The sequence below is a fragment of the Anomaloglossus baeobatrachus genome, chromosome 2, assembly GCF_048569485.1.
Source record: "Anomaloglossus baeobatrachus isolate aAnoBae1 chromosome 2, aAnoBae1.hap1, whole genome shotgun sequence".
NCBI lineage: Eukaryota > Metazoa > Chordata > Amphibia > Anura > Aromobatidae > Anomaloglossus > Anomaloglossus baeobatrachus.
In genome coordinates this window covers 725,467,609-725,493,255 of record NC_134354.1, presented here as the reverse complement: position 1 = coordinate 725,493,255, position 25,647 = coordinate 725,467,609, and the positions used below count along the sequence as shown (strand labels likewise).

At 45.5% G+C, this 25,647-nt stretch overlaps 1 protein-coding gene across 1 annotated transcript in view; it reads right to left on the bottom strand.

Annotated features, from left to right (window-relative positions):
* Positions 1-3,094: 3,094 nt before the first annotated feature.
* SLC7A1 (solute carrier family 7 member 1) overlaps positions 3,095-25,647 on the bottom strand; it is a 92,157-nt gene continuing 69,604 nt past the window's right edge. Inside the window, exons 9-12 of the mRNA XM_075337359.1 lie at positions 22,005-22,213; positions 21,326-21,492; positions 20,508-20,616; positions 3,095-8,573 (exon numbers count right to left, since the gene is read on the bottom strand). Of these exons, the coding sequence (XP_075193474.1) occupies positions 8,413-8,573; positions 20,508-20,616; positions 21,326-21,492; positions 22,005-22,213 (646 nt within the window). The 3' untranslated portion in view covers positions 3,095-8,412. The remainder of the gene's footprint in view (positions 8,574-20,507; positions 20,617-21,325; positions 21,493-22,004; positions 22,214-25,647) is intronic.

Here is a 25,647-nt window from a genome sequence, read left to right as displayed (position 1 = left end):
CCTATATGACAGAAAAAAAACCCCAAAAGTGACACCATTCTAAAAACTGCACCCCTCAAACTGCTCAAAACATCATCCAAGAAGTTTATTAACCCTTCAGGTGCTTCACAAGAACTAAAAGTAATGTAGAAGAAAAAAAAAAAAACTGAAAAATTTTATTTTCTCTTACAACAGTTACTTTAGCCCCAAATTTAGCATTTTCACAAGGGTAACAGGAGAAAATGCACCATAAAATTTGTTGTGGAATTTTTCCCGAGTACGCCAATACCCCATATGTGGTGGAAAACTACTGTTTGGGCACACAACAGGGTTCAGATGCAAAGGAACGCCATTTGATTTTTTTGAACGCAAAATTGGCTGGAATCTTTAGCGGACGCCATAAAACGTTTGGAAACCCCCTGGTGTGCCTAAACAGTGGAAACCCTCCACAAGTGACCCCATTTTGTAACCTAGACCCCTCAAGGAATTTATCTAGATGTGTGATTAGCACCTTGAACCCACAGGGGCTTCACAGATTTTTACAACATTGAACTGTGAAAATGAAAAAAAATTAAGATTTAAAAGTAGGAATTTATTATTAAAGGGGCTTTTCCACAAAATACATTCATGCACAGAATAAGTAAAAAAAATTCCAGTTAGTGGAGGGCCATACCACCAGGACCTCCTCACTTTGGTTCTAATTGAATGGCCCTTGCTGCTCAGTTCAGTCCCTATAAGGCTATGTGCAGACATTTTCTGCACCAAATCTGCACATTGTGGCAAAAAAACATGTGAAAAACCGGATGCCGTATGGGTGCATTTTTTTGTCAACGGGTGAAGAAACGCTGCTAAACCGGACCAATTATTGACATGCTGAGTATTTTGTCTGCATCAAAAATCTGCACTAAAACCACATGGAAAAATACGCACTGCGTGCACAACAAATCCAAAATCCCATAGACTTTGCTGGCTTCAGGAGAGCATGCAGATTAAAAAAAAAAAAAAAAAACGCATCAAAAACCGCAGCGTGTGCACAAGGCTTAAAGCTGTCACAAGTCATCTGAGTACAGTGCTCACCCATCTCCATCACTACTACTGACATCAATGGCACGTCAATGCCCAACTATACGACTCCTTACAATACAAGCCCGGTAAGGAGATATGAGGATCAGGACCCCAGCATTCTAGTCATCAGTAGGGATCCCATATTTGGGTCCCCAGCCATCAGAGCTTTATTACCCATCAGACATTATGCACATATCCTATTTTCAGCAAATTATTTTTCAGCTTTTGTGTGTAGACTGGGAATGTTTGAGCAGAGTCATCTCATTAGAAGGTAGGCGATTTAGAGCGCTGTATTGGAGGTCTAGATAAGCAAATTTTGTAAAACTATACAGAGAAAGATGCATATTCCTTGTCAGTCCCTGGTTTGAGCTTCACTGTGATACATCTCGTCCTGGAGACTGTGTATTGGGCTTGCGCACAAAGCCTATATGACAGTATACCAAGGCCATAGTTCTCCTTAGTAAGTTACTGGAAGGCCTGCATGTGTTCGGAAGACCCTGGTAGGTACAGAACTTAATTGAGCATGCCCAGTACATGTCAGATAACAGAAACCTCTGTATAAAAGGTGCAAGCATCACTGCCCTAAAGTCTACACACCATGTAGTGTGCTATATACAGGAAGGAAGTGTATAGGTTGTGAGGTTGCACACAGTTCACACTGTGTAATGGGGGTACTCCCTCTGCTGCGATGTGAGGTAACAGTTCATTAAAAGTCCAAATGGTTTATTAGAAACACAAACCACTTCTCCAAAAAAGCAAATACACAAAGATAGTCCATTACACTCAGCTGTTTCAGTGCCTCTGTTTTAAGTCCAGCAGCCTCTTTCCTCTCCCAGAGGCTGCTCCTCAGATACATGGGTTTCCACTCTGCATTTGTCGTGGTACACCCGCTCAGGTTTGGATACTTCCAGTATCGGATTGGAGCTCCCACAGCCTTCGCTCACTCACCTGCAGCCGGTTGAAGCCAACCCACAGTTCCCTCCGCTGGGTTCCTTCCAGAGGCGTCAACCTCTAGGAGTTTAGCAGCCTTTCCACACTGGCTCGGAGGCCGCTTCTCACATACACTGCCTCTACCTTTCTCTCTGGCCTGCCATGTGCCTAACAACCTCATTAAAAGGGAACCAGTCACCAGATTTGGGGCCTATAAGCTGCGGCCACCACCACTGGGCTCTTTTATATACAGCATGTTAGAATGCTGTATATAAGAGCCCAGGCCGCTGTGTGGAACGTAAAAGTCACTTTATAATACTCACCTAAGGGGCGGTGCGGTGCAGACTGGTCGGATGGGCGTCTTCGTTCTCCGGTGTCAGCGCCTCCTCTTTCGACCATCTTTGTCCTCCTTCTTCTGAAGCCTGCGTGCATGATGCGTCCCACGTCAACCATTCTGGCTGACATTTAGGTCCTGCACAGGCACACTACAATACTTTGATCTGTCCTGCTCAGGGCAGATCAAAGTGCGCCTGCACAGGACCTCAATGTTGGCCTGTGTGCATGACGTAGGACAGTTCACGGATAGCTGGAGAGATAGGTGGGACTAGCTATCCCCATACCCCACCTACGGGTGTGTCTGACATGTGTCTTAAAGGGAACCTGTCACCAGATTTGGCGACTATAAGCTGCAGCCACCACCAGTGGGCTCTTATATACAGCATTCTAACATGCTGTATATAAGAACCCAGGCTGGTGTGTAGAACATAAAAATCACTTTATAATACTCACCTAATGGTCGGTGCGGTGGAGACAGGTCGGATGGGCGTCTCCGTCCTCCAGTACCGGTGCCTCCTTTTCGGCCCTAAGAATACTATAACAACCATTTGTGGCACTACAAGTACCTGCACAAACTTCCAGGTTCACACCACATGTGGCCGGTATGGCCATTAACAATGTAGCAGTTTGCCTTCTTACAAGGTCCAGTGTGGCCGCCCCCAGGAAAAACGTTGAAAAAAATAAAACCTAATATCTACATTTTAAAAGACAATCTGATACAAAACTTAAAAGCCAACACTAGACCAGGTTTATTACGCAGAACAGAGGACGAAAAACATTGGGCTTTCAAGAATGTACAAGTTTTATTTTTACAAACAGCTCATTTCACAAACAGACATTACACAACTACCCTCTCATCGTTCCCTAGGAATTGACTTACCAAATACAAAAATTGAACTGAAGCAACAAAAATATCTAGCAAGTTATTTAAAATAAGATAAATATTAGAAATATATTTACAAAAGGGAGACTTTAAAAACTGACATACTACTATAAAAACATTGATAACTAACATAACACAAGAAAAAACTAAAAGGATAAAAATAAAACAAACGTTCTCTTCATTAAAGCAGAAAAAGAAAAAACACAAAAAAGCAACAAAAAACACAAAGTATAGTACAAGAATGAAAAGGCACAGTTTAGTGGGAATCATGACATGGATATTATAGAATACGCAGCAAAATGTCTAATCCAAAACGACTGTAGACAATGTAGTAGTGGAGTAGAGATGAGACAATTTTTTAATTCACTTTTTTTCCTCTATCTTGTTCCATTTTCGAGATAAAAATGCTAACTTGTTGTTTTCCACCAGGTGGAGCTATAAGTGGTTTCATTGCGTAATGCATGGCTACTTTACTATACCTAGACACCACTTCTATTCCTATAGCTGCCGCCGTTCTCAAGTTAATGGCGGTAGACAGGATATGGGTGGACACAATGTATACCGCTTACATTTTACACAACACAATATGGCCACATTTTAGTGTATTTTGGACACACCGCGTGTGAGTGGGATTTGGGTCTACCTGTGCCCACCTAATGCTTGTGGCGTGCATTGCAGCCGGTCAAATTTTTGTTTATTTGAGCAGGTTGCATTTAATTCGTTTTCGAAAAATTGGAGTCGTCACTCAAAATTCAAGATATACTATGGTTAGATATCTGTGTGAACCGCTGATAATGTATCACCAGTGTGAACGAAGTCTTAAATAGGTCCTATAGCTTCTTTACTTTAGACCCCAACTGTATACTTTTAGCTTGCCCCATTAGAACCTGATGGGAGTTGTTATTTTGCAGCAGCTAGAGCGGGACCCAAGATGTGGAACCCTGAGGTAACATTTTAATGTGGAGACATTTTTGGGTTTCATTAAATAATAAAAAAATAGGTTTTCTGTCCCTTTAAAAGCTAGACATTCAAGTGCTATCAAACAAAAATGACATTTATGGTGTCCACATGATTTCCGGTTTCTGTGTATCCATTTATTTTACTCATGTATAGAGCGCCATCATATTCCACAGCGCTGCACAGACTGTCCCCACTGGGGCTCACAATCTACATTCCCTAGCAGTATGTCTTTGGAGTTTGGGTTTCCACCGGCTACTCCGGTATCCTCCCACACAAACACGGGGAGAACATACAAACTCCTTGCAGATTGTGTCCTTGGTGGGAGTTGAATCCAGGACACCAGGGAAGCAAAGCAACAGTGCTAACCACTGAGCTACCGTGCTGCCATAAAGCAATATTTCCAATAATATTTTACAAAAGTTCTGCTTACATTGCAATTCCCTTCATATAATAAAGTGTCTCCGAACTGGAGAATGGCGTTAACTCCTTAAAAAGGGAATCTGTCAGCAAAGACAAGTCCACCAAAACCTTTATATGACCAGTCCGGTCCTCAGTCACTGAGAAATCAGAATTTGGATTGACGACAAACAGATCTTCAGCCTCATTTGCATATAAATTCAAACCCTGATTTCTCCGTAATGGAGGAACGGACCGGCCACGTAAAAGGAACTAGTGGACTTGGCCTTGAAAGAGCTACATTCGCATATATATAATTTGGGGTGTGACATCCTACTGACACATTCCCTTTAAAGGGTTACTACCATCTTAAAATATGCCATCCCTTTTAAGTTTGGGGGAAGTCTGACCAGTGATCCCCAGAAATGTTGATAATAAAGGGGACAGTGTTGGTCTGACCTCCTATAAACAGCAGAGTCTCTGAAGAGGACACCAGACGATGGGATCTCACCAATAAACAGAAAAGACCAATAAAAAATGAAAAGTTGAAGAAACGTGCCTCCCACTAAGAAAATCTAAGATGTTATGGCTTTGATATAGGACAAAAAAAAGAAGCAAAAATTACAAATATACATTTTTTTTTCTATTTACATGATGTCCAAGAAAACATCAAAAGTAGAAGGTTCCAGTATCGGATTATCACTGAAAACAATTCTGATCTGTTTTAGGTCAGTCCTAATCGTATGAAAATGTACCTCACATAAAAGTTTATTATCATTTTGGAATAAGAAGAAAGAAAAAAAAAAAAAAAAAAAAAAAAAAACTAAAAACAGAAGTTATGTCAAAATACTCGACTAGGTCTCCTGTGTGCTCAGTTGGACATGGGATTCCCATTTGTGGTCTTCCAACCAGATTCCAAGTTCCTTACCGTATAGAGATCGCTCCCATTAATATGTTGATGACATGTTCATCCTATAAGTAAAGCAGCTCAAAAATACAATATATCTACAAGGAAAAGGCCCCTAAACTGTTCTACGATGGTAGACGTACGAGAATCGGAAAAGTCTGCCAAAAGCGGGCTTTCAGCTTTAGGGGTAGAGGTAGAAGTCGCATCTGGGCACAAAGAAAGCCCAACAGGTCTCGATGCCACGCAAGAAAAAAATATTCTAAAAAGGTGGGACATTAAAGATTTTACATTAAGGCCCAGAAGTTTCAAGTAATGCTGTAAGAATGCAATCAGTCTATAATTATAGCTTAGGGTTACAATATTTTCCCTATAAATTTGTCTCAGTGTCACCCATGTAAAATGAAGGATCACAGTAGAGTGGACTTCAAATGACTAAAGCTCAGGCTACACCGACACTCAACTTTCCATCTTTTAGCCTTGTTATTCTGAGATTTGGGAATTCTGATAGTACAAGTCCTCGGTCCCACTTGGGCTTTGCAGAGGCGAGCGCAATCTGATAAAAAATTGGATTGCACTCGCACCAGTGCAAAACTATGGGGCAGTGTCCATCTGCAATTGACTTGCTCTGCCACATCAGCATGAGAAATGAATCGCAGCATGCTGCGTTTGGCAGAGACTCTCGGCTGACACGCACCCATACAAGTCTATGGGAGCATGTGAAATATCACACTGCACTCGGATGTAATCCGACCGCACTGGGATGTATGCAGAGACAGGCAGTGGAGGAGATTAGGAGAAAGTGCTCCCTCCCTCTCCTCCACAGCTGTGATCCGATTGCAAGATCGGATCACAGTCGCATGACCCTCGACTCTCACTTGCAGCAGAGTGTCATTAGCATATTGGTTCTGATGCTCTCACATAGGAAAGACCAGGCTACTAAAGTAGAGGCAAAAATTTGGAAAATCCAGAGCCTGGATTATGGTTAGAACACTTGAGATACAACCACACATACTAAAGATATGATAGATAGAAGACAAACATTCTGTATGCGAGACTCAAGAGGCATTTGCGATAAGATTTCCGTGACCATTTGTGGTCTTGGAGGATATTTTCTTCTGAAAGATACAGTGGATCATATGCCTAAGCAATGTCCAACTGAGTTACAAAGTGAGTTTTTGCCACCCAAAAAGCAGTTACAAGAAAACACACACATAGAAAGCAGAACACCTATTTCCTTATAAGTGTTGAGTTTAGATAGCCGACACATCATGTATCAACGTTCTAGGCACTGAGGAAGGATTCTACAAGAGATTGTCTAACTTACAAGATGCAGGTTAGCCACATGGAGCATCTGAGACACCGAGCATCTTGAAGGATGGTCGGACGTTACATGAGAACCGGTTTAAAAAAAATAATGCAGTAAAGTGTAGAGCGATATTTGATTCATCCATGATGAGGGTCCGATAATATGTTAACCAGTCAAAAAAAAAAATCAACATTTTATGTACCTAATCTATCCTCCTTAATAGCTAACTGGTTCCTTAAATTGATAGCCGTAGAACTGCTAATACTTCAAATTTCAGTAAATACGGACAGCCAGACCGAAATTTCAGCCATAAAGTTTTACCTTATGTAACATAAAAATCACTACTACGCACTTAAATAAAATCAATCATAAACTGGGAGAAATCAGTCTGGGAGACCGAGAAGACCAATGATATGATCCCATACCTAGTAATATTTTGGCTATGTTCACACGGAGTTATTTGAGGAGCTCAAAAACCGCTTCAGGAAGCTATCCCTTTTGTGGAGGAATTTTTGGATTTGGAGAAGTCTTTCTTTCCTTGGAGAGGTTTTGAAGTGTTTTGGAAGAATTATTTTCCTGAAGAGTGGTCATTAAGGAGACATTTCCTTCAAGATCCTCTTCAAAACTTCTTCAGAAAACAAAAAGGTCAAAAATCTCCTTGTGAATAGCAAAGTGGATATCCAAACAAAGAGGTTTTAAAACAGTTTTTCAGAAGCTCCATAAAACTCAGTGTGAACATACCCTTAGGTTGTGATTTTGAGGATGAAGTTCACATTCTCACATCCCATAAAAGTATATAAGGATGCTTCCCAATCCTTGCAAGAGCCATGGCTGGTCTCGCCATTTGGCCAACCCCCCCAACCTAGTTCGAGGTTGTAATGAGGCCAGTTCTGTGATCTTTGACCCCTCCTCAAACTCAAGAAACATCATAAAATCAATCCTATGGGTTGCCTCAATAATTCATCCTAACCTGAAGACCTTTGGACATCTTCACTGGAGAGATGATGGCTGTGTAGCCACAAACTGGTGGACGCCACTGGGCTACAAACCCAAAGCTTAAAAAGTTATATTCTAGTGTTTTCGGCATCAGTAGAGATTAAGTGCTCTGAACTACAATAGTAAAAATAAAGAAAAATAGATTAAAAAAACCCCCAAAACTTCTAAAAATAATAAATTAAGTTTTCTTCAAGGTATAAAATGAATACAATTTGTGCTATTTTTGGCTGTAAACGCATTTCTCTGCTGTGATCATTTGCAGGAAATTCTTTGCCAGAAATATCCCCGATTATGGTTTTAGTTTTGCACTTTCAGTGACGGAGTTCACGTTCTCTTTCTAATTCCCATTTCCACCATTGACCAAATTAAAAAACAAAAACCAAATGGACTAAATCGATAAGAAATCTGCGGCGAGATTGTACATAGATAAATGATCTTCTACGGGACGCGCAGGTCTGTTCTTTAAAGCAAGATCCATAATTGTGTTGTAAGAGAATAGCAGCATCAGGAGACGAGCGGCGCTCTGGTTTGACCATTCGGAGGTGAAGCCGCCTGTCCGGTGTCGGATGGTTTGTGCGGGTTGTAAGCTTTGGGATAAGGTCCTTTTTGATGGTTAGATGAATGTGGTACTGTTCAAGTTTCCAGCTCTGGATTTCAGGCAGTCACTGAGTTAGCAGCCTCTGGATCATCCAGAAAAGCTTGTTTCTCATTATTTAATACATTGGTCCTTTTGTAATCGCCTGCATTCCTGTCTGGGATGGAGCCGATCGCTTCATTGCTGTGCCACATGCCATAAAAGAAGTAGATCAGCAAACCTGCGAAAAGATAGTGAGGACAATGGTTACTCATATCAAAGTCTTAAAAAAAAAAAAAAAAAAAAAATAATAATAAATATATAATAATAAATTCTATTTTCTTATTGTACTAGTAGTTACAATAAGTTGTTGGGGTTTTTTTTTGTTTTTTTTTAGAAGGTCCCTTGTCTTATTAGGTGAAAGAACTTTTTATTCAAGATAATAGGATTTGGGGTTTTTTTTGGTTTATATTTTTTTTTTTTTACATTTTATAGCACAAATTTCATAAAAAAAAAAAATATTAAAGTTTCAAAAAGCATTTGACCATGTGATCTTTTATTTGCAAATATAATATTCTGCATTATCTGGCCTGTCCATGTTCTACTTTGCACAATGTTCTAGATCTTTAGAATAAGAAAAAGAAACCATGAGCATTTAAAGGCTAAAATATGATTTTTTTTTTAGTTATCCAGAAAATTTATAAAAAAAAAAACAAAACCAGAAAATAACACCAGTATGCAGAAGGAAAAAAAAAAAAAAAAAAAAAAAAGTGTTAGTGGATGGCATACAAAGGGATGGATACCCATATACATGTGAAGGACAGAGTGAGGGAAAGTATATATCCAAGAGCACCCAGGGGAGCCTACAATGTTAGCTCAAATTGAAACCACCAAACCGTAAGATTCTTTCTGGAAGGAATCTTGGCACACAAGTGAAGGGCAGAAGTGAGGTCTATTCATCCATGGGTAAGCTGTTAGGAGATCTTATACTTTTTAACCACCATTGTGATTAGTCACTATCAATAGCTTGTGATCCTTGCATTAGCATATACGGTTTGGTGGTTTCAATTTGATCTAACCCTGTAGGCTCCCTGGGTGCTCTTGGATATATATTTTTCCTCACTCTGCCCTTCACATGTATATGGCTGTCCATCCCTTTGTATGCCATCTACTAGCACTTTTTTACGTTGTTAATTTTTCTTGTATACTGGTGTTATTTTTTAGATAAATACTACTGTGCTACTTTATGGGGAGAGGGTTTAGATGGATCTAGCTATGTTGTGAGTATTAAAAAAAAAGGTCAGAAACATATGTAAAAAATGTGTCTGAATTTTAATTTTAGTATAAAATATAAATATATTTAAAAATCAGAAGGCAGTGTCGAGATCCAGGCTCCTGGTTTCTTTCTTTTTCTAAATTGATTATGGAGAGGCTCCTCCTTTTTTTCAAATTTATTCTTAATCTAAAAATGAGATGATCTGCATTATTCAGATATTTATGTATCTTGATGTTCTAAATCTTGACTTATGGGAGGACAGAGACCAACTTTAGGCCTCAGTTTGCCATGACAACCATTCAATCCCTGCGGCTGATCTCCCGCTGTCAATCTCCTTACATGACGTGGTTACTGCTGTACACAGCATGTATGGGGTTCATTTTGCTAGTCCAGAGCACTGACCCTGCTCAGACACCATTGCTACGGTAGCACAGACAGTGTGCTGCAAAACAGGAAGCCACAGATCACAATCCCTGGGTGAAGATGAATTTCCCTTTCACGCTCTAAAGGAAGATGGCATGTTGAAGTAACAGGAAGCTTTTAATACAAATGGATCCTTTTGGCACCTGAATTCATATATATCTATAATTGCCTTATTCTGTCTGTCTTGCTCCAAAATTCTGTCCTTACCGCGACAAGCGTCTCATTGGCCGCTCGCCTCGCCTAGGCTCCGCCCCCCCACGGATCGGCCTCTCGCCCCGGCCCCCTGCACGCATTGGCAACTCTGCCACGCCCCGCCCCCCTCACGCATTGCACGCTCGCTCTGTCCCCGCCCCCGCACGCATTCCCCAAACCGACACGTAGCCCCGACTCCCAGGTGAGTGCTGTACCCCCGGGAGCCCACACCAGCGTACGCCGCCAACCCAGCCGACACATACCCTCGCATTGCTGGGGTTGCCGGCGTACGCTGGTGTGGGCTCCCGTGCGAGCGGGGGGCGGGGTACGCTGGTAACCACGGTACACATCGAGTAATATTGTGTAGCATGGTTACCAGCGTACACCGGCTCCCAGGTGAGCGCATCAAGGTCCTGCAGCGGCGGAACACACACACACACACACACACACACACACACACACATATAAGAACAGACACACACACACACACACACACACAATCAGATCGCCTCCACACACTCAACATCCCGTGATATCGCTTTCTTCTTGGCGGCGATACTGTGCGTGCAGTAACCTTCCAGGACCTGCCGGAGGATCACATGGCCAGAAGCATGTGGTATCTCCGGATGTTGTGAGTGTGAGCGCGTATGTGCAATATCGTCAATGTGTGTGTGCGCACGTGTATGCGATCGGGTGTGTGCGTGTATGCGATCGGGTGTGTGCGTGTATGCGATCGGGTGTGTGCGTGTATGCGATCGGGTGTGTGCGTGTCGGCAGAAGGCAGAGGAGCACTGCGTGCAGCACAGCTGCTGGGACCGCCCACAGGCAGAAGTGGGGTGTGAGTATGTGATCAGATGTGTGCGTGTATACTGTCTGATGTGTGACTGTGGAGCAAGATGGGGGGTACGCAGCATGGGGGATGGAGCACGATGGGGGGTGCGCAGCATGGGGGATGGAGCACGATGGGGGGTGCACACCTCCCCCCAAAACACACACTGCACAACACACCACACACACACACTGACACACTGGAAACCAAACACCCACAGACAACGCCGCGCGCACACGCGCACACACACACACACACACACACACACAAACACCTACACACACACACAACACCCAACACACAAACAACGTGGCACACACAAATATACGCACATACCGCACAACACACACATTGCACAAAACATACCTCCCCCCAAAACACACACACACCCCACACAAACAACACCGCTCTCACCCCCCGCCACACCCAGAACATGTACAGCGCCCTACACAAACACTTGGTAACTACACACAACATTAATATATATATATATATATATTAAATATATATATATATATATATTAAATATATATATATATATATATTAAATATATATATATATATATTAAATATATATATATATATATATATTAAATATATATATATATATATTAAATATATATATATATATATTAAATATATATATATACACACATACATACATACATATACATACATATGTACACCCCAGAAGGATTTTGATACACCGGCTGTTTAAAACCATATGAAAGCAATAGATAAAATTTGGCATTATTCAGATCATGCCAAAATATGAGGCACACGGTACAACCTGAACACAGGGGAAAGATTTCCAAAATGAAGTCAGAAATAACTCAATCAAAATTTGGTAATTCAAATGCAGCACTGATCTCAGAGAACAGAACTTAAATATGTTCATTGACAATTGGGGAGATGATTGTAAAAATAAAACACTTTTATTAAAAATAATAATAATAAATCATCTTTATTCTCAAGAACAAAGGGATTTTTTTTTATCTTATCGTATGTTTGTTGCCTTGGTTAACGACCACCTGCGGATGCTGAACATGCCCATGGCTTACTTTCAATAGAGCTCTGATCTGAAGCTAACTAGATTGCTGTAGGGCAAATCTGCTCCGCTCTAGGCCACATTCACGCGTTGAGTATTTAGTGAGTTTTTTTACCTCAGTATTTATAGCTCAAACCAGGAGTGGCACAAATCAGAGAAAAAGTATAATAGAGACACGGGCACCACTGCTGGATTTTTATTTTTTCTCACCAAATACTCAACGAGTCTGAAGTCTTCGTGTTACTGCAGCAGCATCAAAGGAGCACAGGATCAGAGTGTACAATTCAGGCCAGAAACACATCCATGCCAGTGGTCTGAACTGTCAATCCTCATAAGTGCACCGGCCTTCTGCAATCAGGAAGCTGAGAGGCGAGAGCAGTGCGCTCCTGAAGAGAAGTGACAACAACCCTGTAAAAGGCACCCTGACAGCTGATACATGCTGCCCGATCCACAGGCGGCATATATCAGACACTAGCGGCATGATTTCAGCCAGGTATGCTTAAAAGGGGTATTCTCATCTCCAAGATCCTATCCCAGTTTGTAGCAGGAATAATAATAATAATAATAAAAAATAATAATAACAAATACCTCCAATTAGAAGAAGGGAATTTTGTTTACTTACCGTAAATTCCTTTTCTTCTAGCTCTAATTGGGAGACCCAGACAATTGGGTGTATAGGCTATGCCTCCGGAGGCAGCACAAAGTATTACACTCAAAAGTGTTAAGCCCCTCCCCTTCTGCCTATACACCCCCCGTGCTCCCACGGGCTCCTCAGTTTTGGTGCAAAAGCAAGAAGGAGGAAAAAGAATTATAAACTGGTTTAAAGTAACATCGATCCGAAGGAATATCGGAGAACTGAAACCATTCAACATGAACTACATGTGTACACAAAAAAACAGGGGCGGGTGCTGGGTCTCCCAATTAGAGCTAGAAGAAAAGGAATTTACGGTAAGTAAACAAAATTCCCTTCTTCTTTGTCGCTCTATTGGGAGACCCAGACAATTGGGATGTCCAAAAGCAATCCCTGGGTGGGTAAAATAATACCTCGTAAGAGAGCCGTAAAACGGCCTTTTCCTACAGGTGCGCAATCGCCGCCTGAAGGACTCGTCTACCTAGACTGGCATCCGCCGAAGCATAGGTATGCAACTGATAGTGTTTCGTGAAAGTGTGCAGGCTCGACCAGGTAGCCGCCTGACACACCTGCTGAGCCGTATCCTGGTGTCTCAAAGCCCGGGACGCACCCACGGCTCTGGTAGAATGGGCCTTCAGCCCTGAGGGAACCGGAAGCCCAGCCGAACGGTGGACTTCGAGAATTGGCTCCTTGATCCACCGAGCCAAGGTTGATTTGGAAGCCTGTGACCCTTTACGCTGGCCAGCGACAAGGACAAAAAGTGCATCCGAGCGGCGCAGGGGCGCCGTACGAGAAATGTAGAGTCTGAGTGCTCTCACCAGATCTAACAAGTGCAAATCCTTTTCACATTGGTGAACTGGATGAGGACAAAAAGAAGGTAAGGAGATATCCTGATTGAGATGAAAGGGGGATACCACCTTAGAGAGAAAGTCCGGAACCGGACGCAGAACCACCTTGTCCTGGTGAACAACCAGGAAAGGGGCTCTGCATGACAGCGCTGCTAGCTCGGACACTCTTCGAAGTGAAGTGACTGCTACTAGAAAAAACCCTTTCTGCGAACGGCGTGAGAGAGAAATATCTCTCATTGTCTCGAATGGTGATTTCTAAAGAACCAGCAGCACCCTGTTCAGAATCCAGGGTTCTAACGTCAGCTTGTAAGAAGGAACGATGTGACAAACCCCCTGCAGGAACGTGCGTACCTGTGGAAGTCTGGCTAGGCGCTTCTGGAAAAAACACAGAGAGCGCTGAGACTTGTCCCTTAAGGGAGTTGAGCGACAAACCCTTTTCCAGTCCAGATTGAAGGAAGGACAGAAAAAATGGGCAAGGCAAAGTGCCAGGGAGAAGAACCCTGAGCAGAGCACCACGACAGGAAAATGTTTCCACGTCCTGTGGTAGATCTTGGCGGACGTTGGTTTCCTAGCCTGTCTCATAGTGGCAATGACGTATTGAGATAATCCTGAAGACGCTAGGATCCAGGACTCAATGGCCATACAGTCAGGTTGAGGGCCACAGAATTGAGATGGAAAAAACGGCCCTTGAGATAACAAGTCTGGTCGGTCTGGTAGTGCCCACGGTTGGCCGACCGTGAGATGCCACAGATCCGGGTACCACGACCTCCTCGGCCAGTCTGGAGCGACGAGGATGACGCGGCGGCAGTCGGCCCTGATCTTGCGTAACACTCTGGGCAACAGTGCCAGCGGAGGAACACATAAGGGAGCTGAAACTGCGACCAATCCTGAACTAAGGCGTCTGCCGCCAGAGCTCTGGGATCTTGAGACCGTGCCATGAACGTCGGTACCTTGTTATTGTGCCGGGACGCCATGAAGTCGACGTCCGGCACCCCCCAGCGGCAACAGATCTCCTGAAACACGCCCGGGTGAAGGGACCATTCCCCTGTGTCCATGCCCTGGCGACTGAGATAATCCGCTTCCCAGTTTTCCACGCTTGGAATGTGAACTGCAGAGATGGTGGAGGCCGTGGCTTCCACCCACATCAAAATCCGCCGGACTTCCTGGGAGGCTTGCCGACTGCGTGTGCCGCCTTGGTGGTTGATGTATGCCACCACTGTGGAATTGTCCGACTGAATTCTGATCTGCTTGCCTTCCAGCCACTGCTGGAAAGCTTTCAGGGCAAGATACCCTGCCCGTATTTCCAGAAAATTGATCTGAAGCGAGGACTCTTGCTGGGTCCACGTACCCTAAGCCCTGTGGTGGAGAAAAACCGCTCCCCACCCTGACAGACTCGCGTCCGTCGTGACTACTTCCCAGGATGGGGGTAGGAAAGATTTCCCCTTCGCTAATGAAGTGGGAATAAGCCACCACCGAAGGGAAGCTTTGGTCGTCTGAGAGAGGGAGACGATCCTGACGAGGGACGTCGGCTTCCTGTCCCATTTGCATAGGATGTCCCATTGAAGGGGACGCAGGTGAAATTGCGCGAAAGGGACTGCCTCCATTGCTGTCACCATCTTCCCCAGGAAGTACGTGAGGCGCCTCACGGGGTGTGACTGGCCTTGAAGGAGAGATTGTACCCCTTTCCGTAGTGACTGCTGTTTGATCAGCGGAAGCTTCACTATCGCTGAGAGTATGAAACTTCGTGCCAAGATATGTCAGCGATTGGGCCGGTGTCAGATTTGACTTTGGAAAATTGATGATCCACCCGAAACCCTGGAGAGTCTCCAGGGTAGCGTCAAGGCTGCGTTGGCATGCCTCTATAGAGGGTGCCTTGATCAGCAGATCGTCCAAATACTGGATCACCGAGTGACCCAGGGAGTGTAGAAGCGCTACTACAGTAGCCATAACCTTGGTAAAAACCCGTGGGGCTGTTGCCAGGCCGAACGGCAGTGCCACGAATTGCAGGTATTCGTGTCCTATGGCGAAGCGCAAGAAGCGCTGGTGCTCTGGAGCAATCGGTACATGGGGATAAGCATTTTTGATATCGATTGATGCAAGGAAATCTCCTTGGGACATTGAGGCGATGACGGAGCGGAGGGATTCCATCCGGAACCGCCTGGTTTTTACCCGTCTGTTGAGCAGTTTCAGGTCCAGGACCGGGCGGAAAGACCCGTCCTTCTTTGAGACCACCAACAAGTTGGAGTAAAAACCGTGGCTCTGTTGCTGAAGAGGAACAGGGATCACCACTCCTTCAGCCGTCAGAGTGCGCCGCGCCTGCAGAGGAGCCTCGGCTCGCTCGGGAGGCGGGGATGACCTGAAGAATCGAGTCGGGGGACGAGAGGTAAACTCTATCTCGTAACCGTGAGACAGAATAACTCTCACCCAGCGGTCTTTTATTTGTGGCAGCCCGGTGTCGCAAAAGCGGGAGAGCCTGCCACCGACCGAGGATGCTACTAGCGGAGGCCGAAAGTCATGAGGAAGCCGCTTTGTTAGCGGCGCCCCCGGTGGTCTGTTTAGGACGTGACTTAGACCGCCATGCATCAGAGCTCCTTTGTCTTTCTGAGACCTTGTGGACGAGGAGAATTGGGACCTGCCCGCGCCCCGAGAGGAGCGAAACCTCGACTGCCCTCTCCTCTGTTGGGATATGTTTGGTTGGGACTGGGGTAAGGATGTATCCTTTCCCTTGGATTGATTGATGACTTCATCCAGACGTTCGCCAAACAACCTGTCGCCACAAATTGGCAAACTGGTTAAGCGCTTTTTTGGAAGCAGAATCTGCCTTCCATTCCCGTAGCCATAAGGCCCTGCGGAGTACCACCGAATTGGCGGCCGCAACCGCCGTACAGCTCGCAGAGTCCAGGACAGCACTAATAGCGTTGCCGAGGTTTGGGAGGTAATGGATGCCACTTGTGGCGCGGCCGTGCATGTGGCTGCTTCAATTTGCGCTTGACCTGCTGAGATAGCTGGTAGCACCCATACGGCTGCGAATGCTGGGACAAAAGAAGCTCCGATAGCTTCATAGATGGATTTCAACCAGAGCTCCAGCTGCCAGTCAGTGGCATCTTTGAGCGAGGCTCCATCTTCCACTGCAAGTAATGATCTAGCCGCCAGTCTGTGAGATTGGAGGGTCCACTCTGAGACACTGAGTCCAACCTTTAACCACGTCAGGTGGAAAAGGACAACGTGTATCCTTAAGGCGCTAAGAAAAAACGCTTATCTGGACAAGCATGGTGATTCTGGACTGCCTTTCTGGAATCAGAATGGTCTAGAAACATACTCGGTGTACGCTTGGGGAACCTGAAGCGGAATTACTCCTGCTGATAATCTGACTCCTCCGCCGGAGGAGCTGAGGGAGAAATATCCAGCATTTGATTGATGGACGCAATGAGATCGTTCACTATGGCGTCCCAGTCTGGAGTATTACGATTGAGAGCGCCCTCAGGATCAGAATCCTGATCAGCTGTCTCCGCATCATCAACCGGAGATTCCCCCCGCTGAGACCCTGAACAACATGATGTCGAGGGAAATTCTAAGCGAGCCCGCTTAGTCGGTCTGGGGCTGGGGTCTAAGTCAGAACCCTCAGCCTGGAATGTATCCCGGGAGGACATTGTTGGTCTAATTGAGGGGGGCCAGGGAACAATGATTCAACAGAGTCCCTTTGCTGAGATACCGGCCTGGACTGCAAGGCTTCTAGTATCTCAGCCATAGTCTCAGAGAGTTTTGCAAACTCCATCCCCGTCACTAAGGACCGTGTCAACAGGTGTCTCCCCCTGGGCCCCTCTTAGCAGATGCTCTGGCTGAAGAAGAGAGTCACAGGGGCCACACATTGCACACAATGAGGGTCAATGGGACCTGCCGGCAGCTGGGTCGTACAAGCGGCGCAGGCAGCCTAATAATCCTGTTTTTTGGCACCCCTGTCTTTGTGGGCGCCATGCTATTGTTTTCCCTGATTAACACAAAAGGGTAAATAGCCATAATGAACTGTGCTCATACAGTGTAAAGTATATAGTAATAACACAGAATGTATCAATACACTACAGCACCATGGGGGTAACACCCCAGGTGCTGCTTACCAGCCGCCTAAAGCGGTTGTGAGGCCACCAGAGACCGTGTCTGGGTTTCCCAGGGTTAATCCCTCTCTGCAGCGTCGGAGGAGCTGACAGGAATGGCTGCGGCGTCCTGACGAGAGGAGGGAGCCGTGGGCGTCTCACACAGTGCACAGTGAGGGGAGTGGAGTATGCAAAGCATGCTCCAGCCCTCATGCTGCTCGTTTGTCCCTCTCTTCCGTGCAGCGTCCCGCCCTTCCCCCTGCCTGTCAGGGCTGAGGGCGGGAAAAAGGAAGCTAGGCCGCAAGAAAGCCGGGGACTCGAGTATAAGCGTCGCCGCCGTAAAAGCGCGGCCGACGCCGAAGTCCCCGGCGAACTACAAGTCCCAGCCGCGCCGCAGTTTCACATGGCAGCGGCGGTTAGCGCGGTAGCCCCTACATATAAACACACTCAGCGACGCTGAGTGTGTAATGGCACATATAGACCCGGTCAGCGCCGCGGTCCCCGGTGCACTAGCACACCCAGCAAAGCTGAGGTGTTGCCGTGCACGGTCCCTACAGGGATACAGAGTACCTTCAAGATGCAGGGCCATGTCCCTGAACGGAACCCGGCTCCTATCCAGCAGTCTCCACAGGAGTTGTGGATGAAGCACGGTCTCAGTGCCTGGAGACAGATAGGATCCCACTTCACCAGAGCCCTGAGGGGGATGGGGAAGGAAAGCAGCATGTGGGCTCCAGCCTCCGTACCCGCAATGGATACCTCAACCTTAACAACACCGCCGACAAGAGTGGGGTGAGAAGGGAGCATGCTGGGGGCCCTATATGGGCCCACTTTTCTTCCATCCGACCTGGTCAGCAGCTGCTGCTGACCAATCTGTGGAGCTGTGCTGTGCATGTCTGCCTCCTTCGCACAAAGCATAAAAACTGAGGAGCCCGTGGGAGCACGGGGGGTGTATAGGCAGAAGGGGAGGGGCTTAACACTTTTGAGTGTAATACTTTGTGCTGCCTCCGGAGGCATAGCCTATACACCCAATTGTCTGGGTCTCCCAATAGAGCGACAAAGAAATGTAGTATAGTTCTCCTGAAAAGCCATCACTTACCTTATGTGCAGGGCATTACAGTACCTTAGGTATCCATAGTTACGGCCACACAAATAGTGAAAGTTAGTTGCTCATGGTTGTAACCATGCATACTTAAGCTGCTGCTATGCCCTGCGCATGAGGTAAGTAGTGCCCCTGAATACATCAGGGTGCTACAGGGAACTGCATCCCGATGGTTCCAAGTTCCAAGAATCCGGTGTCACTTCCATCAGCACCACAAATCCCAATCAATACCTCACATCATGACCTGTCAGACACACCAGTTGGTCTAGCTGGAAAAGGGCCACCCACCTAGGGGTTAGGCAGACTGGTGGGAGGGAAGTAGAGGAGTCTAGCAAGAGCCCTCAAAGAGAGAGGAGCTGGGGAGTGTGAGCTCCCGGGGAGCTAGAAGGATTGAGGTTGGGTCGCAGACGGTGGTCCGGGACCTGAGGAGTCGGGGACCGGTAGCAGTGATATTGGAAGAGGGTGTGACGGACAGTCTTGAAAGACTGTCGGCACTAGAAAGCCCAAAAGAACTGACCGGACCGAGCACGAAGGGGTACAGGACCCTAGGTCAGAAGCCGATTCAACGTCCTGACAAGTGACCTGCAGAGGAAGGGGACCTTCAGGGACCTTCCCAGCAAGCTCAGAGACTGAGGACATCAGCACACCAAGGGGAACAGGGTTTTCCACAGAAAGCAACACACTAAAGTCCCAAGTGCCAGCCCTTGGGAGAAAGTCTTCACTTAAAAACTGAAGAACGGGAGCCTACAGCTTCAGGCTATAGGGACCCACACTGACATGAAACTGTGCACGAAGGCAGGCTCCGGATTACTATGTGACACCGGTGGCACCGGGTACTTGGACGGGCTCCCTGCAGTGGCACACAGAGAATTTGGTTTACCTGCAGCGTGTGTGTCTCCTTTACAATCCTCATCCAGCACCACGACTACCCACAGTGAGTACTCTGATCCCCCTGCACCCCGCAGTCCCAAATAGCTACCAACACCCCTGAGCCTGGGGCCTTCCCTACCCGTGGAGGGACTAACATCAGGCTGCTTAACTCCATCTGCCCCGGTGCACCTTACAGCAGCGGCGATACTCCCATTACCGCAACCCACAGGTGGCGTCACGAACTTCTCCCCTGAAAATATCCCCTTTTTCGGATCTAAGTGTCCGCCAACCTGGGCCCGGGCCCCTCGAGCCACCACGATCCTGGATCCGAGCAGCCAGACTAACACCGGGGCGGCACATAAGTGACATAGTTTATCAGGAAAACTAAACTACATTTCTAATTGGAGGTATTTTCAAATATTATTATTATACCTACCACATACTAAGATGTTCTTTGATATGGGAATACCCCTTTAACTCTAAAATGTTGCAATGTTTCAGAGAAAAACATAAGTTTTAAAGCCACAAGGGAGACCAGTCAGACAGGCGGTCCATGGTGGCATCTCCCTGCCGGCTGCCAGTGACTGACAGGTTTCTCCCTGGATGAGCATGTAGGGAGAACCTGTCACTCCCAGGCAGCGGTCGGGGACCTGGCTGACTGACTCTTCTCCTGGGCGGTTTGGTCCCAGGCAGATTTTAACCTATGTTTTTATCTGAAATGTAGCAGAATTAAACATGTATGGCTGAAATCATGCAACCAGCGCCTGATGTATGGCACCCGTGGACCAGGCCGCATGTACCAGGTTCCCTTTAATATAACCAGATGTGTTGGAGCAAAGTAAAGGTTAGTCTCTACATTGTAACTTACCTATTACCATCCAAATGGCGAATCGTACCCAGGTGCCCCCTCCGAGCTGCATCATCAGGTATACATTCACAAAAATGCTCAAGATGGGGATTACAGGAACGCACGGCACCTAGGAGGACACACACCGTTACTAGGAGGACACACACCGTAACTAGGAGGACACACATCGTAACTAGGAGGACACACATCGTTACTAGGAGGACACACATCGTTACTAGGAGGACACACATCGTTACTAGGAGGACACACATCGTTACTAGGAGGACACACATCGTTACTAGGAGGACACACATCGTTACTAGGAGGACACACATCGTTACTAGGAGGACACACATCGTTACTAGGAGGACACACATCGTTACTAGGAGGACACACATCGTTACTAGGAGGACACACATCATTACTAGGAGGACACACATCGTTACTAGGAGGACACACATTGTTACTAGGAGGACACACATTGTTACTAGGAGGACACAGTTCTCCTGGGCTAAATTCTACTTATCCAACTTTACAATGGTAGAGACTGTGATTACATGCAAGGCTTTATAGAAGTTTGTAGTACCTAGTATACAAAGGCTAATGTGAGTCACATGAGCGCCTGGTGGGGACCAAAATCCCCTCTGCCATATGGCACACAGTAGGCGAGGGGCAGGTGCAGACTGGTCATTGGTGCCACCAGTAAAGAGTCTGCACCCACCCCTCACCTACTGTGTGCCATGTGGCAGAGGGGCTTTTGGACTCCATCAGGCCCCAGGGCCTGGCTACATCTGTCATGACTGCTCTCCCTAGATCTGTGCCCAGAAACTGCTGCGTACCTTAAAGGAGAGTTTCGTTTTGCTCTCTGGCTGTCTCCATATGATGATCGTCAAAATTAAAGATAACAGAAATGTGATTGCAAGTGGAATTATAATGGAGGCGTCTCCGTTTATCAAGCAGTCTTGACCAAGAACCATCAAAATGCAGAAGGAGATAATGAGGATGCCTGGAAAGAGAAAAGGTGTACAATGAAGTCTAAGCAAGAAAATATTAGCGCCAGTGAGCGAGCACCGCCACACACACAGATACTAGGATTATCTTTACATAAACCCGAACTTTATAGAGGTCAGGGCTGTTTTTCAGAGCAACAGATTCTCGTTAAAATGTAGATAGCTTAAGAATCACAGATCCAGGGACGTGCTTAAAGGGAATTTGTCACCAGGTTTTTGCTTGTGTACTATGTATGGGGGGGGGGGGGATATTTATTATATGCCATATCTCATCAACGGAGAAGTGCAGGATCAAAAGAAAAAAAAAAAGTGATATTGAGGAGAACAGCAGCATTTATATCAGGTAAAAAAACAACCAAAAAACAATTATCGCAAATGACAGGTCCTGAGATTGCACTGTACAACAATTTGCTCCATAGCGAAAATTTTCTGGCGTTTTCATTTCTGCTGATATGTGACCGTGAAACACATGTCTATGATGGAAGATAGATGATATTCCGCTACTCACCTACAATGCCAGCTGAAATATTCACTATAGTTCCTGACATTCTGGTTGGTTCTTGGTTTTGTGGAAAGAGGAGCATCCGAAGAGAGAATTTCTGATCGTCGCTCAGGATCCCATTTTGAGACTCGCTGGTGCTGACGGACTCATTCATGTCGGCCTCATCATTAGTACTGGCCATCTGATAGGCGAGATTGGGCTGTTCTGGCTGATACCTATGAAGGAACAAGACAGATGGTAAGCAGACAGATTCGGTTATAAAAAAAAAAAGTGGCTATAGAGGATAATGTCATGTATGCACACACACTGCCTCGCGAACGTATGCACTACTACCACCCCACCACTACTTTTTTTGTGTTTTGCTACCTCACAACCTAGAATGTCACGGTTTTCGGTGTCTTTTTGAGGGTTTGCATCAGTTCATGTAAAGAACATGCTTACAGCTGAGAATATTTGTTTTTCATTTTATTGTGAAGCAAACAACAATCCAGGACAAGATAATTTCAGTGTGCATAACTATTCACCCCCCCAAAATCAGTACTTTATGGAGCCTTCTTCTGAGGTAATTACAGCTGGAAGTCCCTGTGGATAAATCTCTATGAACTTTCCACATTTTGCTACAGGGATTTTTGCACATTCCTCAAGGCATACTGCTCCAGCTCCTTCAAGTTAGATAATTTCCTCTGGTGAACAGAAATATTCATGCCTGACCACAGATTGACAATTGGATTAAGGTCTGGGCTGTGACTTGGCCGCTCCATACATTTACACTTTTCCCCTTAAACCACTCGAGTGTTGCTTAAGCAGTATGCTTTGGGTCATTGTCTTGTTGGAAGGTGAACCTCTGTCATAGCCTCACGTCACTGACAGGCTGACACAGGGTTTGCTCAATTAGATGCCTGTATTTCGTACCATCCATCTTCCCCTTGACTCAGACCATTTTCCCTGCTCCTGCTGCAAAAAAAACAAAAAAAAAAAAAAACACAAAACAAAAACACAGACTCACAGCATGATGCTGCTGCCACAATGTTTCACTGTGGGTGTTCTTGGGGTAATGAACTGTGTTGGTTTGGTGCCAGACAGTTTACCTTGGTGGCCAAAAAGTTCAATTTTGGTCTCATCTGACCACAGCTCCTTTCTCCATACATTTAGGGAGCCTTCCAAATGTCTTTTGGCAAACTCAAAATGAGTCTTCCAATTTTTGCCTGTAAGTAAAGGCTTTTTCTGGCCACTCTTCCATAAAGGTCAGCTCTATGAAGTGTTCGCTTATTGTGGTCGTATGGACAGATGCTCCAGTCTCTGCTTGGGAACTTGCAGCTCCTTCAGAGTTACATTTGGTCTCTGTGCTGTTTCTCTGATTAATGCCCTTCTTGCCTGGGCTGAGAGTTTTGATAGGCGGTCATGTCTTGACAGGTTTGTTGTGGTACCATCTTCTTTCCATTTGAGAATAGATTTCATGGTGCTCCCGGGGATCATCAGAGATTGAGATTTATTTTTTCTTCTAGAACCCAACCTCGACTAATACTTCAATAACTTTGTATCTGCCTTGTTTGGAGATCTCCTTGGTCTTCATGGTGTTTGGCTAGTGGTGCCTCTTGCTTAATGGTTGCAGCCTCTGTGGCCTTTCTGAAAAGGTGAGTATATACTGATCGACCACGAGACACTTACATTGCACCACACAGGTGGACTTCCTTCCACTAAGCATGTGACTTATGAAGGTAATTGCTTGCGCCAGAAATTTTTAGGGGCTTCATAGCAAAACGGGTAAATACATATGTACATAGCAATTTATTTAATTTTAAAAATTATCCCATAATCCCATAAATTTAAAATTTTTGCCTATAATTTTTCTCACTTCATTTCCCCATCTTAGACTAGACTATTTAGTGCTTATGCATCACACACAAATAAGATTACAAAAATCTATAAACACAGGTTGTAATGTAACAAAATAGGTAAAAAGACACAGGGGTGGAATACTTTCTCAAGGCACTGTATCAGGGCTGTGGAGTCGGTAAGGCTAGTTTCACACTTGCGTTGGACGGCTTCCGTAGCATTGCGTTGTGTGACGGATGCAACGGATGCGTTGCATATAGTGGCACAACGCAATGCTACGGATCGTACAAAACAATGGAAAGCTTCATTTTTTTTCTTCTTCTTCTTTACAGTTTACCGGCAGCCGACTATTGTGAACGATCAGCCGATCGCTCTCAATAGCCGGCGGCAGAGCGCTCAGCTGAGCGCCCTCACATGTCGGCGGCCGAGCATGCCGGCGGCCGGTCGCTCAGCTGAGCGCTGTCACTTGCCGGCGGCCGGTCGACGTTTAATACCTCCTCTTTGGGACAGGCAAAATAGCAAGTTCTTCCACTCCCTTATGAAAATGCCAGGAGTTAAATCCTCAGCTTGTAATTTTTTAGTCACGATAAATGGGTGATTAAACAATTCCTTCACTTCAGTCACCTGTGTCCATTGACCTTCATTTTACTTGAGGGTTCACCATATCTATAAGAAACGATTTTAGTTTAAGCAATCGCTCAGTCATTAAATAAGTGCTGCCCCACCGAATGGCTTGATCAACAATTGCCCCTTTCCCAGCACGTCTCTTCAAGATGGAATCAATTTTAGGGGTTCTGGCGGCAATAACCAACTTCCACACTTTTCCAATTAGATTTCCAGCATGTCCGCCCAGTTTCACACATCTGGCTTCTCGCCGGTTTGGCGGATGCGGCGCACGCCAGTACAGTACGATACAGTATAGTGGCAGCGCCGCAACTTCCGGGTCACATGCTCCGGTCACATGACAGCATATGACCGGCATTTGTCACGCTGCCACTGTACTGTATACCCTGTACTAGAGTGCGCCGCAGCTGCCAAACCGGCGAAAAGACGGATGTGTATAACCGGGGTCCATCTTGCAGACTCTCTCTTATTGCCAGCTGCAGTGTGTGCACAACACAGCGCATGTGATTAATATGAAAGTGTTTTGAAGCAGCTTCAACAAGATCATCTAATCCTAAAGTATCATTTTGCTGTTCTTCATTTTGCTGTTCTTCTGTTGTAATATCTGTTTGTTCCTCAGTTAAATGAACAGCACTGTGGCCTTCCATCTCACACATTATAAATCCAAAATTTTCTTCTGGCTATTGTTCATTACTCATTCATCAGTGTAATTGTACTTATGTTTGAAGCATTGTCCTTTACAATGGCAAGAACCTGTTCTTTTTTGAGTTCGTAATCTTGCAGAACTTTTTCCCCTAAGGCCTGGAGAAACTGGCTGGTGTGATGAGCTTTAGTATCTTTTACTGCCAGTGTCTTGCTAACAATTTCTTTCTTGTCACAAACATAAATCGAACATTTATGGCAAAATAATTCAGTGAAATGCAGCGACTCCGGACATCCCAGCAAAGGCAACGGGTGACAAGATAGGACATTCAGACACATCGTGTTGTGAGGATCCTCACAAAGAATGAGCAGTCAGTTTGTGGCGGTTTTCTAATCTGCTTTTGCTATTAAAAGCATTATATATGAGCTCAAAAACCTTTCAGGTGATGCGGTTTTTTTAAAAAGCTGATCTGCTTTTGCAGCTGACAAACCTATCCTCAAAAAATGCAGCAAAAACGCTGTGTGAGAATGCAACCTTAGATCAGGA